The sequence below is a fragment of the Pteropus medius genome, unplaced genomic scaffold (genome assembly GCF_902729225.1).
Source record: "Pteropus medius unplaced genomic scaffold, Ma_sr-lr_union100, whole genome shotgun sequence".
Taxonomy (NCBI): domain Eukaryota; kingdom Metazoa; phylum Chordata; class Mammalia; order Chiroptera; family Pteropodidae; genus Pteropus; species Pteropus medius.
In genome coordinates, this window is record NW_024349227.1 from 273,861 (window position 1) to 290,034 (window position 16,174).

Here is a 16,174-nt window from a genome sequence, read left to right on the forward strand (position 1 = left end):
ACCTTCTCTACAAGAAGGAAGAAAATGTAGACCCATCCACGGGGCTCTTACAAGACAGACTCCTGATAGAATATCCAGGGGTATGGGCTGTAAACAATGCCCCAGGGTTGGCTAGGCACCAAGCCCCGGTAGTAACGAGTTTAACTGCTACTGCAACCGCTGTCTGGGTTAAGCAATACGCGATTGCCCAAGATGCATACCCAGTGGCTGCGAGAAGCAGGGATTCTCATGCCATGCCAATCACCGTGGAACACTCCCTTGCTCCCTGTCCAGAAGCCTGGTACTCAGGACTACCAGCCAGTACAAGACTTAAGAGAAGTGAACAAGAGGGTTGAAACCATCCACTCAACTGTACCCAACCCATACACTCTCTTAAGCTTGCTACCTCCTGAGAGAACTCTTTATACCATATTAGCTTTAAAAGATGCTTTCTTCAGCATTCCCTTAGCCCCCAGCAGCCAGCTTATCTTTGCATTTGAGTGGACAGACCCAGAAGGGGGATTCTCAGGCCAACTAACTTGGACCCATTTACCACAAGGATTCAAAAATTCTCCTACCCTATTCGATGAGGCACGAAGTGCAGATCTCCAACCCTTCTGTCAACATAATCTTGACTGTACGTTACTCCAGTATGTTGATGATTTACTATTAGCAGCTGAAACCGAGGAGACCTGTCTCACGGCCACCAGGGACTTACTCGGCACCCTGGAGGCATATGGGTACCGGGTCTCAGCTAAGAAAGCCCAGCTGTGCACCCAGTCGGTGGCTTACCTTGGATATACCCTTGAAGGAGGAAAACGGACTCTCTCCCGGCAGACGATTGAAGCCATTCTTCAGATTCTGGTGCTCACCACCAAGAGACAGGTAAGAGAATTCCTTGGGGCAGGAAGCTATTGCAGACTTTGGATTTCTGGGTTCACAGAGATCAAAAAGCCCTTATACTCGGCTGCAAGAGTAAATCAGCTCCTCAGTTGGACAGAGACAGAACAGAAGGCCTTTGACCTTCTCAAGCAGGCACTCATATCAGCCCCAGCCCTTGCTCTTCCAGACATCACCAAGGGATTTCATCTTTTTGTGAGACCAAGGGAATCGCCAAAGGGGTCCTAACCCAAACACTAGCTAGGCCCATGGCACCAACCAGTAGCCTATCTATCAAAGAGACTAGACACGGTGGCCTCCGGATGGCCACCCTGCCTACGAGCCATAGCAGCAACAGCTCTCCTAGTCAGAGAAGCTGACAAACTCACCCTTTGCATAGTCTAGACATTACTGCCCCTCATACGGTGGAGGCTCTTCTCCACAGTAGCCCAGAACGATGGATGACTTACTCCAGAATCACTCAATACCAGGCTCTCCTCCTTGACCAGCCAAGGATCAACTTCTCAAAAGCTACTGTTATTAACCCAGCCAATCTGTTGCCAGACCCAGACCCTGAGACCCCCATTCATGCCTGCATAGATTTCACTGATGCTGTGTGTTCCTCGCGGCCAAACCTCAAGGACTCCCCTGTGCCTGAAGCCGATCAAGTTCTGTTCACGGACGGGAGCAGCTTCATGCAGGAAGGAAGGAAGTATGCTGGGGCAGCGGTCGTTACTTTAACTGGCACTATCTGGTCACAGGCTCTTCCCCATGAGACCTCTGCTCAAAAGGCTGAGCTCCTCGCCCTCACTGAGGCACTACGATGGGGAAAAGATAAGGCAGTCACAATATACACAGACAGCCGATACACCTTTGACACTGCACATGTACATGGAACCATCTACAAGGAAAGAGGGCTTCTGACTTCAGCTGGGAAGGACATTAAGAACAAGGAGGAGATCTTAGACTTACCTGAAGCTATATGAATGCCTAAGGCTCTGGCTATTGCTCATTGTAAAAGACATCAAAAATGGAATAGTCCTGAGGCTGAGGGAAACCTACAAGCCGATGCAGAGGCAAGAACAGCAGTCACAAGGCCAGTGGGGCCCCCAACACATCTACTGACTATTGTCCCTTACCCAGAACTGCCTCCATCTCCGACCTATACGGCGGAAGAGGACATATATTTTCAAGATAAAGGAGCCACTGGGAACCAACAGGGATGGTGGACAACCCCAGATGGAAAAATTAGGCTCTCATGGGCACTTGGAAGGACTCTCCTCCACCAACTACACCAGACCACACACCTAGGGCGAACTAAGATGCTCCAAGCTTTAGACCCCTACTTTCACTTGTTAGAAGGGAGAAGAATTGCAGAGGAGATTGCCTCACGATGCCCGGCTTGTGCCCAAGTTAATCCAAAAAAAGGGGAAGATAGAAGAACCTAGGCATAGGGAAAGAGGAACTTATCCGGGGGACCACTGGGAAGTTGATTTCACTGAGGTAACCTCGACTGTGGGGGGCTACAAATATTTACTTGTTTTTATAGACACCTTTTCAGGATGGGTAGAGAGAGGCCTTCCCTACCAGGAAAGAGACTGCCTTAGTAGTTACTAAGAAACTACTACAAGAAATCCTCCCTCGATTTGGTCTCCCTGGAACTCTAGGGTCGGATAACGGGCCAGCCTTTGTAGCAAAGGTATTACAGCAATTGGCTGGCTACCTAAATTTGCGATGGAAACTTCACTGCACCTACCGGCCCCAAAGTTCGGGCCAAGTAGAGCAAATGAATCGGACCCTAAAAGAGACATTAGTCAAGTTAGGATTAGAAACTGGTGGGACCTGGGTAGAACTTCTCCCCTTTGCTCTTCTCCGAGCCAGGTGTACTCCGTATATTAATGGATTCACCTCATTTGAAATTTTCTTTGGAAAACCTCCACCTTTAGTACCTAGAAAAGAAGATGAGAAAAAGACAGAACTATATAACTTTGTCTTACTTAAGTCCTTACATGTCCTTCAAAGTGTACAGAAGGAGATTTGGTTCCAGGTTCATGCTGCCCACTCAGCTCCGGAGGACAGAGGTAAGGCCTCTGTAGGGAAGAGGCCTTCCTGGTAGGGAAGGCCTCTCTCTACCCATCCTGAAAAGGTGTCTATAAAAACAAGTAAATATTTGTAGCCCCCCACAGTCGAGGTTACCTCAGCTTCCCCATCAGTTTCAGCCTGGGGACTCTGCATGGATCCGGAAGTTCACTTCCAAGGGACTGGAACCCAAATGGAAAAGACTCTTCACTGTCTACCTGACGACACCCACTGCAGTTAAAGTAGACGGCGTCCCATCATGGATTCATCGCTCCCACGTGTAGGCAGCACGAGAGTGGACATCTCAGGAAGACGGGCCCTTAAGACTAAGACTCAAGCATATATAAGTCTAATCTTCTGTTTCTTCCTTTTTTTCCTCTTTAGCCCAGGCATCCAGAAACATACACCGGCCTAGAGTATGAGAACTTATAATAACCAAGACCAGTGAAATTTTTGCCCAGAACTTCACCGGAGTACTCCTATACGGCGATTCGAGTAGATTTGTGCCGGCTTGCCAGAGACCCCCTCGCCATTGCAACGGCCAGACACCATCTTGGATCTGGATCTTTCATAGGCGGAGCTTTCATGGGTGGTGGAGCATATTTAGACTACAAGGGGGACTCGGCTGTGGCATATTATCGGCTGAGAAAAGCCTCTTAGGGATAGGGCTCTATATTTGTCCTCAAGGATGTTATCCAGGGATATCTGGCTGCATAAAAAACAGGGGACTTAAATGTGAGGGCCAACGCCAATTTTCTTGTGCTAACTGGGGTTGTGAAACTATCTCTGCTATAGATATTTATAAAAAGCAGAATGATGATCATATTAGGTTAATAAGAGGACCAAGCCCCTCCACATGCTCTCTTGGGTCTTGCAATCCTCTCATAATCACCATCAAAACTGGTAGCCCTGGGGGACAACACTATTGGCTCACAGGACAGACATGGGGTATCAGATTATATAAAACCAGATATGATTCAGGATTATATTTTACTATACAGTTTAAGGATCCTCCTAGGAAAGCTCACCCTATAGGACCCAACAGACCACTTCTAGTCCCAGGACTACCCCAAAGTCTTACATCTAAGAGAATTCCTGTTTCCAGGGCAACTCCAACTCTGGCTCTAGCCTCTCCAGGTAGTAACCTAACAGCTATTAAATCTCAGGCATTCGACCAGCCACAACCAGAACCAGAAGAATTAATAACTATGTTAACAACAATAAGACCTCCCCAGACATAGGACAAGATTGCTGGTTATGCCTAAACCCAAAACCCCCTTATTATGTCAGGGTAGGAACTCCCCTAAACCTAACTGAGCTCAGCAGCGCACAGGGCTGTGAATGGGAAACTCTTCGACTCACCTTAGGAGATATACGAGGAAGAGGAAACTGCCTGATTTCAAAGAACTATTCCAAGCTGTTGGCACAGGCGCCTTACTTTGATAACTGTAATCATACTATCAAAGTATCTACCTCAGGGAGTAAATACTATAAGGCTCCAAATAATACTTGCCCAGCATGCGATAGTGGGCTCACTCACTGTGCTGCAGCTGTTCTTTTCAACTCAGGTGAGGCTAATATTTGTATCCTAGTCTTTGTGCTCCCCCAAGTGTCCCTTTACAATGGGCCGGAAGGCAGACTCCACTTCTTTCACCAGGACAGGCTACAGAAACGGGCTGTACCAGTCTTAGTACCCCTTCTTGTAGAACTCGGAATAGCAGGCTCTGCAGCTGTAGGTACTACTGCTCTCATCAAGGGAGAAAATGTATTACATGAAATTAGAATACAGATAGATAAGGATATCAAGACCTTAAAAGACACCATCAGCAGGCTAGAACTTCAAGTCGATTCACTAGCAGAAGTAGTCCTCCAAAATAGGAGGGGTTTAAATTTATTATTCTTGGAACAAGATGGGTTATGTACGGCTCTAGGTGAAACCTGTTGCTTCTATGCCAATAATTCTGGAGTAGCTAGAGAAAGCTTATGACTAGTATAGAAAAATTTAGATGCCAGGGAAAAACAGAGACTAGAATCAAATAACTGGTTTCATAGGATGTTCAACTGGTCCCTATGGTTAACAACCCTTCTATCTGCTGTAGCTGGACCTTTAATCACCCTCCTCCTCTTGTTAACTTTTGACCCATGTTTCCTCAATTTCTTATTTGCATATATAAGGAGAAGAATTAATTCCATTAGACTTTTAGTATTACAAAATAGAGGCTATGAGCAAATTCCACATGAAGAATCAAAGATTTGATTTTCTGCTAAGGCCAGTGGGGGATGTGTTGGCTGGAAGATTACTGCTTAAAATTTATTATTTGCTTAGGAAGATTACTGCTTAAAATTTATTACTTGCTGGAAATTACTGTTTAGCTATCGCCATGAGAACATAGGCTGTTAATTATGGGAACATAAACACTCCAATAACAAGCTTTCTGCTTCTTTGTACCCCTGCTTGCACACCCGACCTGTGGGTTGACAGGTAATGAATGAGAGAAAACAGACCTTTGTATTAAGACAGAATGAGGAATGGGATTTAGGGTTTAAAAACCCTATACCTCTACATTTCGCGGCTGCTTAATTTGGGGTCTGCGTGCCCCTGGCAGACCCAGCTGGCTAAATAAAGAGTGTGTTTCCTAAAACTCACTGATTTGTGGTGGTCCATGTGTCTTTCGGGGGCTGGTGGCTACAACAACACCAGTATCACACTGTCTTGATTGCCATAGCTTTATATGAATATTGAAATCAGATAACATTAATCATCCGAGTCCATTGTTTTTCAAGTTCTTTTGATTATTTTAGGTCTGTTGCATTTTAATATAAATTTTAAAGTGAATTTTTAAATTTCTACCCTTAATAAGGCTGCTGAAATTTTTATTGTGACTGCATTAAATTTTTAGGTCGATTTGGGGAGAATTGACATCTTAATAATATTGAGACTTCCGGCCATGAATATGATATAACTCTTTATTATTCAGATTATCGTTCATTTTTTCCAACTAGTCTATAGTTTCCAGTGTCGAAACTTTACATATCTTGTTCTTGATTTATTCCACAAGTATTATAGATAGTATTTTTTAAATTTTAAATTGTGTGTTGCTGATATGTGGAAATACAATTGATCTTTGTATATTGATCTGATATTCTGCTACCAAATAGAACTTTCTTATTAGTTCTAATAGCTTCCTGTAGATTCTATCAGGTATTTCTATCTAGACAAGTTTGTGATCTATGAATAAAGATAGTTTTACTTCTTTTTTTTTAATCTGGATGACATTCATTTCTTCTTGAACTGAATTGAGGTTTAATAGTCCTGGAAGTACCAGGACCTGAGTTTTAATGCCAACTCTCCTAACTCACTGTGTGGCCTTTGGCAAGTCACTTTATCTCTCTGAACTCCAGTTGTTCTGTAAAATGATCTGTATGTTGTATTTTCTTCCCCACATCTAATATTCAGAGAGACAAAGAATGAGCTCCAAAGATGTTAGCACGCTCATTGTAATCTACAGCTTCCTGCCTTCAGGCCTCTGAGTCCTATCCTCTTTTAGTTAAGCAATTGACTCATTGTGCTCATGACAATTGGGTTGAAGTGGAGGGTCACCTTTTCTCCTCCCAACCTTCCAGTGAAATCCGGGAATAGTGGATTCACTTGTTCTTTTACCATTTGTTCTGCTGCCTCCTGTTGGCAAGGCCCAATTTGCAGGGTGAGTTGTCCGTTTTCTAGCAAAAGCCAAAGCTTATAACTTGTGAAAAAATTAGCTCAGGGCCACATATATAGAAAAAGCAATTTCATTTAACTTTTTTTTTTTTTAACGCCTATGGCACTTGGTATTCCTAAATGGTCTCCCATTCAAGTACTAACCAGGCCCGACTCTGCCTAGCTTCCGAGATTTCATTTAACTTTTTAAAAATCTTCCACTGCTGATGGGAATTTAAATTGGTACAGCCACTATGGAAAACAGTATGGAGCTTCCTCAAAAAAATTAAGAATAAAATCCACCATGTGACCCAGCAATCCTTCCGGGTATCTACTCAAAAAACTCGGAAACATTTACCTGCAAAGATATGTGCACCCCAGTGTTCATAGCAGTATTATTCATGGTGGCCAGGACATGGAAACAACCTAAGTGTCCTTTGATGGATGATTGGATAAAGAAGATGTGGTACATATATACAATGGAATATTACTCAACCATAAAAAAGAAGAAATACTGCCATTTGTGACAACATAGATGGATTTTGAGATTATCATGCTAAGTGAAATAAGTCAGACAGAAAAAGTTGAGAACCATATGATTTCACTTATATGTGGGATATAAAACTGAAAATAACAAACAAACATGACAAACAAATAGAGACTCATGAACACAGGCAGCAGATTAGTGGCTACCAGAAGGAAGGGGGTAGAGGGGGTGGGAGGTAGGGGTAAAGGGGGTCACATACATGGTGACGGAAGGAAATTTAATGTTAGGTGGTGAACATACAATGCAATATATATATGATGTATTATTGAATTATACACTTGCAATTTATATGATTTTATTAACCAATGTCACCCTAATAATTTAATTAAAAATTTTTTCTTTTAAATAAAAATTCTCTAACATTACATGCTCTCTCTTTTGAATTTAGACCTTATATTCAATAATCTAAGGTTGTTCTCTGCTGAGATAGGGTAGACTTAAAAGTTGAAATGACACAGCCCTGTCTTCCAGGAACTTAAGGGTCCAGCAAGGGTCCCACACTCTCCATTCCTGTGAGAGAGGGACAGGCAGATAAAGCCACACAGGACTATCTTGGAGAAGACCTGTATCCTTGAAAATAGGGAATTTGAGCAACCCCAAGTCATGGTGGAAATAAGAGATATAGCAGACTTTTTTATTCTTTTGAGTCACCACACATTCCTAGTTTTGAAAGATGCCCCTCCTTCTGAGAATGAGTCCACCTCCCATCAGAGGGAAGGCTTGTTCCTCTCCCTGGCATCCAGGGCATCATCTAGGCCTGCTCAATCAGATATGTTCCCTCATAATCTGAATCCAAAGCTGGTGATACAGGAACCATGTAAACCTCTTCTAGCAATAGAAGGCAGCAGCAGCTCCATCAGGTCCCTGGAGACAATGGTAGCACATCCAATTTCTGGAATTCAGAATCATCTTTTCCACTCTTTCATTTTACAAATGCAGTGTGGAATAAATAAAGACCACTCAAATGAGGTTAGGCAAAAGCTATTTACTCAGAGCTTGCTATAAAAAAAATAAATAAATAAGTGTTTTTGCAGAGACTCTAAGGCCTGCAGGAGTGGGAAAGTTCTACAATAGAAAAAAAAGGAACTCTTCAGATATGCCCCGACTGGAAGCTATTAGCATGGGAAAGCTGTCTGTGGGCTAACTAGAAGTGGGGGCATCCTATGTGATCGGTTAGCAGTGCATATTAATTTCCTCTGTTTCTTGCTAAGTTGGAAATGGGAACAAAAATTAGGGAAGCTGTCAGTTGTTAATCAAGTCCCAGCCATTTGGGGCCAATTCCTTCCGAGACTGTGGTTTGGTTTCCTGGCTGGTCGTTATTGATCATGTGTTGGTTTCCTAGGCTGGTGGTTGCAGATTGTGGATCAGAGTTCTATTTATTTATATGGTCTAGCTATTGTTCATTTGTATATTTAATCTCTCAGCAGAAATTGAGGTCCAGAGAGGTAGAGTGGCTCATCCAAAGTCTAACAGCTAAGGAGTAACCAGAGCTGATAGGTATCTGAGGTTTAATATATTTATCTTGTCACCTCCAAAGGAATTTACATTCTGCTGGTTGAAGAGACAAGGTTTAGACCAATGAAGAAAAAGTGAAGTTCAACACGGATGTTGCAGAGATTGCCCCAGGAAGTTAATAGTTAATGTCACAGTTGGCATATGGGGCTGTGGTGTCAGGGTGCATTCAACTTTTGGTTCTACCCTTGTTCAAATTACTTACCACCTCTGAGTACATTGTCACTTGCAAACTGGTAATAACACTACTACCTCGCATGTTTTAAGAAGTTCCCAGTACAGTGCCTGGCACATGATAAGTACTTAATAAACAACAACAATCATTATAATTATTGTAATTGGAAGTGGTAGTTGTAAATCATTCTTGAAGATCTGTCCCTTAATGACCCCACCTTCATGAAATTTTTCCTTAACCCTTGAGCTGGCTTGACCTCTCCACTGCTAAATTCCCTGTCATTGATACTACAGTTAGTCAAGCAGAAAAAAGACAAAAGACTTGGAGAAAGAGATGGATCCCTCAGGGGTGAAGAATAGAGGTAACAAAGTCAAAGAGATAAACAAGAAGTAAAGATGTGACAATACAATGGTAGCATGGAGTCCCAAAGGACCAAGGTTCCATGGCCCAGACTTTCAGAAAAGGCGAAAATGCCTCCCAGGAAAACAAATGGAGGAGCTTCGTCCTCAGCTCTGTGAGTCAACCTCAGACACACCCATCTGGAAGACTCACGCCATTGGCAAGTAAAGCAGCCTCCTCATTGCCACCTAATGTTTCTTGAAGGAGGTGGCTCTAATTTTAACACTGAGTTCAGTGAAGTTGACTTCTCAACTCTTCCTTGAGAGTTGAAGCTAAGATTTTTTTCAGGCTAGTCAGAGAAAACCAGGAGACATATGACTGGAAAATCCGATAGAAGAAGGGTATTATAGTGTAAAAATGGGTGATTATAATAGAAAGCATGAAATCAGAAAATGCCTCGTTTTCAGAGGAACGTAGAAGACCATCTCTTCCATCACCCTGAAAGGTAGATATTAGCATTCTGTTTTCCAGAAGGAGAAACTAAATTCCAAGAAAGTTAAGTTTTATAGCTCAAATCACTCAAGTAATAAAGGGTAGAGTCATGATTTAAATTCAAGAAAAGATATATTTAAAAAAAAAGACAACTTAATATTTGATTGATTATCTATAGGTAGAGGGATTATGGGTGATTTTAATTTTCTTCTTTATATTTCTCTATATTTCCCAAACTTTCTCTATTGGGTAGTCATTATTTGTATAATGAAAAAAATCAATAAGGTAATTTAAACAAACCAGGGCCCAGGCTGAGGACTGGGAGCAAAAACCAGAGGCAGTAAGAACTCTCTATAGGAGCCAGGGCGTCAGCATCAGTCTGCTGTTTCTGAGACTGGGAAAACTAAACTGCTAAGCTAGGGCTGCAGTTCAGAGTGAAGTGGGGAGAAAGGAGGCAGGCAGCCCAGGCCAGGATTCTGGTTCCTTATAGTCCAGGGAAGCACAACATGAAAGGAGCCTGGAAAGAAAACAATGACTTAATGGTTGGATCTGAAGACAAAGACTTGATCCAGGAATAATTTAAATCCTGGGACTGGACAGAATCCAAGAAGGCTCACACATCTCCCTGGGCAAGGCTCAGAAACTACACTTTGCACCTGTGTGTTCTCAACCCTTCTAGCAGGGACTCCTGCCCATTGTTAATTTATGTTATAATCAAGAACTCTGACGCAAGAGTAAGGGAACTTAAAATGAGAAAGAAAACCGTGGTACAGAGAGGACATTGTTCAAAGCCAATAAGGTGAAATCAGGGATGGCTGAAGTCTCTCATGGAGACACAGTTCCTTTAAGTGGAGGGCAGAGTCATGAGATCAGAAATTTGAGTGATCTAAAAGGTAGAGGCGGAAAGGTATTCGGCAAGAGAGAGAAGGCCCAGGTTCCCATTTGCATCTTTCCTCCCCAAAGGAGCAAGAAGTGCATAGATAATATGAGATTCAAACTCATCTCCATCATTAGTTTCTGCTTCTGAAGCATTTTGCAAATTGCAAGTAGATATTATGCAAAGAAAACTTTGTACAAATGCATTTTGACCATACAGGATTCCACAGCTGGAAGATACACTAGTATAGGGTTGGGGAGTTGGGTAGGGGTGGTCAGTAACTATAAAACTAGTTTGTTTGTAAGTTCGTATCAGAACTTATTCCACAACCCACAATTAGTAGCCATTGTTTCAGTTTTAAAAATCTCGCAGAGCACTGACAGTCAGTAAATTTACTTAATTTGATAAAAATGAAGAAACACCCCCTAGCCACTCCTCTAGAATTTAGAAAGTTTGTTTATTGTTTGAAAATACATGATGTGCTCTAGTCAGTTTACAAATATAATTCATCAATTTTTTAAAAGACTTATGTTCAAGTACAAAAATAAATAGGTCAAATAGCAAAAATAAATAAATATATTAACTAATAAATATATCCGACAGTAGAAAAGATATTACCAAAATCTTATAAAACCATGGTAAGGGTAAGAACACATGAAAACAACCACAATAAAGACACAAATAGGAAATAAATAATATACACAGTGACCAGCACTAAATGATATAACAAAGAGATAGTGGTTTGCGGTCATGCCTCCACGAACTGAGAACTGGGACTCGGCCAGGAATACTCTGAGCAGCATAGTCACTTTCCTTTTATTCCGTCTCCTCCATCCATCGCAGGAGAATGTCTAGCTCTCCCAAAGCTTTCACCACCGCTTCCTGAGGCTCGAGCTGAAAGACACACACTTATGAGGTGAGTAAATCACAGAGAGGCAGTGTGTGCCCCAGGGTTAATCCTCTCCTTTCATTGGCAAAATCGTTGAGGATTGTAAGCAGAGCCTTCCTTTCAAGATGGAAGAGCCTTGAAAGAAGACCTGGAACCTCAAGATATCACAAGAGGAAGGAAAATCATTGAGTCCATCACCCTGATCTTACATAGGGAAACTGAGGCCCAGGGTAGGTAGCAGAATTGGGACTACAACCCAAGCCTCTTGAATCACAAAGATCTAGATAATGAAGCTGTTTTTAAAGAAGTGTGTGTGTGTGTGTGTGTGTGTGTGTGTGTGTGTGTGTAGGGGTTGCCTACTGTGTATACTCAATTGAACAAATATTTATTGTGCTAAACATTGGGCTGGCTAGGGATCCAAAGGTAAAAACGGTATAACCCTACCCACAGGGAATTCACAGTCCCATGAGTGAGACAGGCAGAAGCAGGCAATTAAAATGTAGTGTGGTGAATAAATGATAGAGCCACACAGGACGACAGGGGAGGCGCCTAATTCAGAGAAGTAGCAATACCTTCCCGGAGGTGATAGCTAGGCTGAGTCTTAAAGGATAAGTAGCAATTAGTCAGTGAGGAGTAGACTCCAGGCCTTGCTGGCAGATGCACAAAGGCACTGAGGTGAGAAACAGCATGGCATGGGCATTGTGAAATTGTGAGTGACTTTTTTCCCCTGTAATATTTATTTTACTGTTGGACTATTACAGAAAAGCAATTTGGGAACTGTGTAGAACCCGGGAGCTGAGATGGAGCCAACATACATACTGGACTTAAAAAAAAAATTCAATGTCCAAAGCAGGAAAACCTGAAAAACTGCAGTAAAGAGTTAGCAAGAAAGAGAACAGAAAGTTAGCCAAACCTGCCGGCTTCTGAAAACTACAAAGGACTGTTTCTGAGGGTATGTGTAAGTGTGTGAGTGTTGGAAACTATGGCCTCTTGTTTGTGCAGCTGAAAGATCCATATGTCTCTGGAGCACCTTGATGGAATCACAGCCATCCTTCTTCATTCCCAGAGCATGTTTCTGAGAGAGCACCCTGCGAGAGCCTGGATGGGTGTCCCTTGGGGTAAAGGAGAAGGATAGTCCACATGACTTCAGAGGGCTACTAACCTGAGGGCTACAGGATTTCTATCAGTATGAATACCCATCTCACCCATCTATGATCTCAGTTCTAAAAACACACTCATCCCAACCAAGTCCAAAATTGCATATACCTCTTCGAAGTGACTCAGAATTTGGCTGTATTTCTCCTTTGCTTCCTCTCCACAAGGGCATGTCATATGGGCATGCTGAAAGAATACCAAAGAATGACAGATTTTATTAAATATTCTGATTTTCTGCCCTTGCCATTGACATGAAGTAGATGGGAATTCTACTTCATTCCTATAGAAAAGTCTTTTCAGACATCATTTGGGATCACTAACCCAATCATCCATAGGAGAGGAAGCCAGCTTTTTAGGCTCAAATACAGAGCTTGTTGCTTCCTTTTAGAAACAGATAGCACCAAAAGAGTTTGTGTTCATGGTATGCCATCTTGCCTGCACTCCCCACCAAGCTCTTCCAGAGAGCCCCCATGGGAAGTGAAAATTGGATTCCTAGGTTCAATTTAGACCATATCTTGAGATTGAGTTTAATGGCTTGCTAATTGGCTTCTTAGTTGGCTTCCTGGACTCAGGGTGCACTAGTACACTATAGGATATCTCACCTACAGAAAAAGCTTAATTTCATGGATAAAAGGTAGTCGTCATTAACATCAAATAGCTAGTATTTATAGTTCTTTAAACTTTTTGTATGGAACAGAATACCCAAAAGTCAATAAAACTGAATTCTTTTTCCCTAGTCACATGGCTCAACACAGATTATAGAACTTTTGGACTCAGTCTCTCCATCCATTAAATGGGGGTAAGAAAGAGCTTGGTTGCTAAGTCATCGAAGCTATGGACTGAGATGGATCTTTTTACCCAAGACCCTTACTCACACAAAGTCGGAGGTCCTTCTTGATAGTAAGAAAAGAGTTGGCAAGACTGCTGATCTTCCGGAGGATATGGTGGTCAGGGGTCTGATAGTTTTTGAATACTGTGTTCAGGTAGAGTCTCAGTATATGGCGGAGGAGGCAGCACTGATCTGCAGGCTACAAAGAAGACTAGTATGTTGGTGGGGGGAGAGGGAAAAGACCCAGGGTGATAGAGATGCTCCTAATTCATATTTCCTCCCAGAACTCCCATGCACCACACACATACCTTTGTGTCTTGCAAAGACTCGGTCTTCCTCAAGATTCTGATGTCAATGATTTTATCTTTGGCTTGCTAAACAGAAGAAAGCAAGGCAAAAAAGAACAGATCAGTAATGGCTGCCAGAGTCTTAGACATCTAGACCTCTCATTCCCTCGCTACCACTGCTCAGGGGGCAGTGTCTCTTTCCAAAACACTTTTAAATTATGAGCTACATGTTTCCTGGCACCTTTCTGGTGAGGAGTCCCCAGCCTGCCTCTTTTTGTGATCACACTGCTGGAGGACAGAGAATGACAAGTAGAGAAGGGGAGAGGCAGCCACAAGGTTGCGGGGGGTGCCTTCCTCACATACCACAGTGTCCCGTATCTCAGAAAATCCATTGTGCATTTCCTGAAGGTTAGTGGTGACCACACAGCTTCCCAAATGGAGTATCTTCAGCCCAGCAGAAGGTGTCCAGGAGAGATAAAACACAGCCACGAGAATGCAGAGGGGGAGACCAGAGCCTTTCATCTTGTGCCAGAATCTGGAGACCACAGGAGCTAGGAATTCAAAGGAAAGAGCATGACTTACTGATTTTTCCATCTCATGCCTTAAGAAGCCAGTCCAGTCACCAAGGACATGCCTCCTCCAGATGTCCTGTAGGGTAAAATTTAATAGCTTTGTCTGGTTTTGGACAGCCTGGTTCATTCACCTAATTGTAAGAAGAACTGCTGATCCTCCTCAAGAGTAAACTTCAAGTGCTTGCTCCGGGTCTGAGTGTAGTTGGTGCTACAGGTCCCGGCTCCTTTATTCTGTCCCCATCCCAGCCCCATCATCATTGCCCAGCAGGGAAGGCCTGGAGCAGCAGGCACTTGAAGTAAGTAGATGACATCCCAGGGAAAGTGTCAAAACTTGTTTTGCTGAATTGACGTATATAGTCTTCCCTTCCAGAAAGCCAAATAGCTCACCCTTCTGATCCCTTTAGACCCGCCCAGGATCTGGGGCAAAACAGAACTCACAGAAACTGTTGCTGAGCCACCCAAAACGCTTGGGCAAAATTGTCTGGATTTTATGGCCACCCCCAGGGCAGAATTGCTTAGCTCTCTTTGGCATTTGTCTGAGATCAGATAAGTCATTTGGAGGTGACAGATTTATTTCAGCCCCAAAGGCAAATAGAAAGTCAATGATTTCATAACAATCCTGCTGCCAGAGAAAGGCAAGATGAGATGGGCAATCAGTTCAATTTCACCTAATACTTCTCCACCTCCTGTGGTGTCTACACTCCACAGCACCCTCTGCAGGAAAACTGTAGTCAGGCATACCTGGGATGAATCCAGAAGTATGCTCTTTCCTGGCCCTATAACTCAGGCTGAAGGTCTAGTAAGTAAGTGATCCCAAAGAAAAAGAAGAAAAGCAGGAGGAAATTCACTTCTTCTTGGGGTGAGGCTTGCTCCATAAGGTGGCATTTTATAGTGTGTGCTGAATTGTAAGATAAAGTGATAATGGGCCAGGATTAAGGTGAAGAGAGTGAAACACTCATCTTGAGCATAAAATGTAAGGGGGCACCAAAAGTCTCAGTAATTAAGACAAATAATATTTTAATATAATATCAAAATTATTGAAATAGTCCACAATAAACAAAATATCAATATTTTAATAAAGACAGAAATTGACAATGCCATGTGGAGCCATATTGGACAAAAGGAGAAATGAGTATTCCTGTCTCCTTATATACAATAAATGTTTTTATGTACTTTTAGTGATTAATTTTTCCCCGGAATACATGATGAAAATATTAGTGATGGGTCTTCACCAAGAAAGTAAAATTATAATAAATGACATTAGCAAAATCAAATAAGTTTCGACAGAAAGTCATATATATATTGCATTGTGTGTTCACCACCCAGAGTTAGATTTCCTTCTGTCACCAAATATTTGACTCCTTTTACCTCTATCTACCTCCCTCCTTCCCCACTACAACTTTCTTTTTGTCTTAGGCTCTACTATGGCTGGGCACAGCATTGATAATCATTACCACTTCCTGAATTTTTCCTATGTGCCAGGCAATGTGCTAGATATATTTTATATTCATGTCCACCTGAGATACCGCCAAATGTAGAAGAAAAGAATAAACAAACAAACACCAAAGTATCAGAGAGAACTCTGGGTTTGGAAACAAGAGAACTAGGTCCAAATCCCTGCTCTACAAGTTCCCATCAAGGTAAGTTGTCCCAGTTTGCCCAGAATTGACAGGGTTCCTGAGACTGAGAACTTTCAGTTTTAAAACTAGAAAACTTACAGGTAAACCTAGATGAGTCAGTCACCCTGCATCTATCTGGCCTTAAACAAGTTGACTCACCTCTGAGTTTTGTTTTCTTAGCCCTAAAATGGTGATAATTAAACACCCCAGAAACGTGTTTTGACATTTAAAAAAAATAATGCATAAT

At 42.4% G+C, this 16,174-nt stretch overlaps 1 protein-coding gene and 1 long non-coding RNA gene across 2 annotated transcripts; one reads left to right on the top strand and one right to left on the bottom strand.

Moving 5' to 3' along the window:
- Positions 1–712: 712 nt before the first annotated feature.
- LOC120617929 (uncharacterized) lies at positions 713–12,850 on the top strand. The gene is made up of 3 exons (XR_005657081.1): positions 713–864; positions 11,420–11,492; positions 12,227–12,850. It is a non-coding gene; the product is annotated as an uncharacterized LOC120617929 (long non-coding RNA).
- LOC120617928 (interleukin-20) lies at positions 11,180–14,283 on the bottom strand. Its single transcript, XM_039881720.1, has 5 exons — positions 14,100–14,283; positions 13,758–13,823; positions 13,496–13,648; positions 12,732–12,806; positions 11,180–11,470 (listed from the first exon to the last, which is right to left on the bottom strand). Exons 1-5 carry the CDS (start codon positions 14,256–14,258, stop codon positions 11,393–11,395), a joined length of 531 nt encoding a protein of 176 aa, XP_039737654.1. The 5' UTR covers positions 14,259–14,283; the 3' UTR covers positions 11,180–11,392.
- Between the last annotated feature and the right edge of the window lie 1,891 nt (positions 14,284–16,174).

Excerpts from the sequence above, each read along its gene's own strand:
- LOC120617928 (XM_039881720.1), bottom strand. The coding sequence starts at position 14,258 with ATGAAAGGCTCTGGTCTCCCCCTCTGCATTCTCGTGGCTGTGTTTTAT. Across the intron at positions 13,649-13,757 it reads AGTCTTTGCAAGACACAAAG|CCTGCAGATCAGTGCTGCCT; the intron begins GTATGTGTGTGG and ends TCTTCTTTGTAG. Across the intron at positions 12,807-13,495 it reads AGAAGGACCTCCGACTTTGT|CATGCCCATATGACATGCCC; the intron begins GTGAGTAAGGGT and ends GTATTCTTTCAG.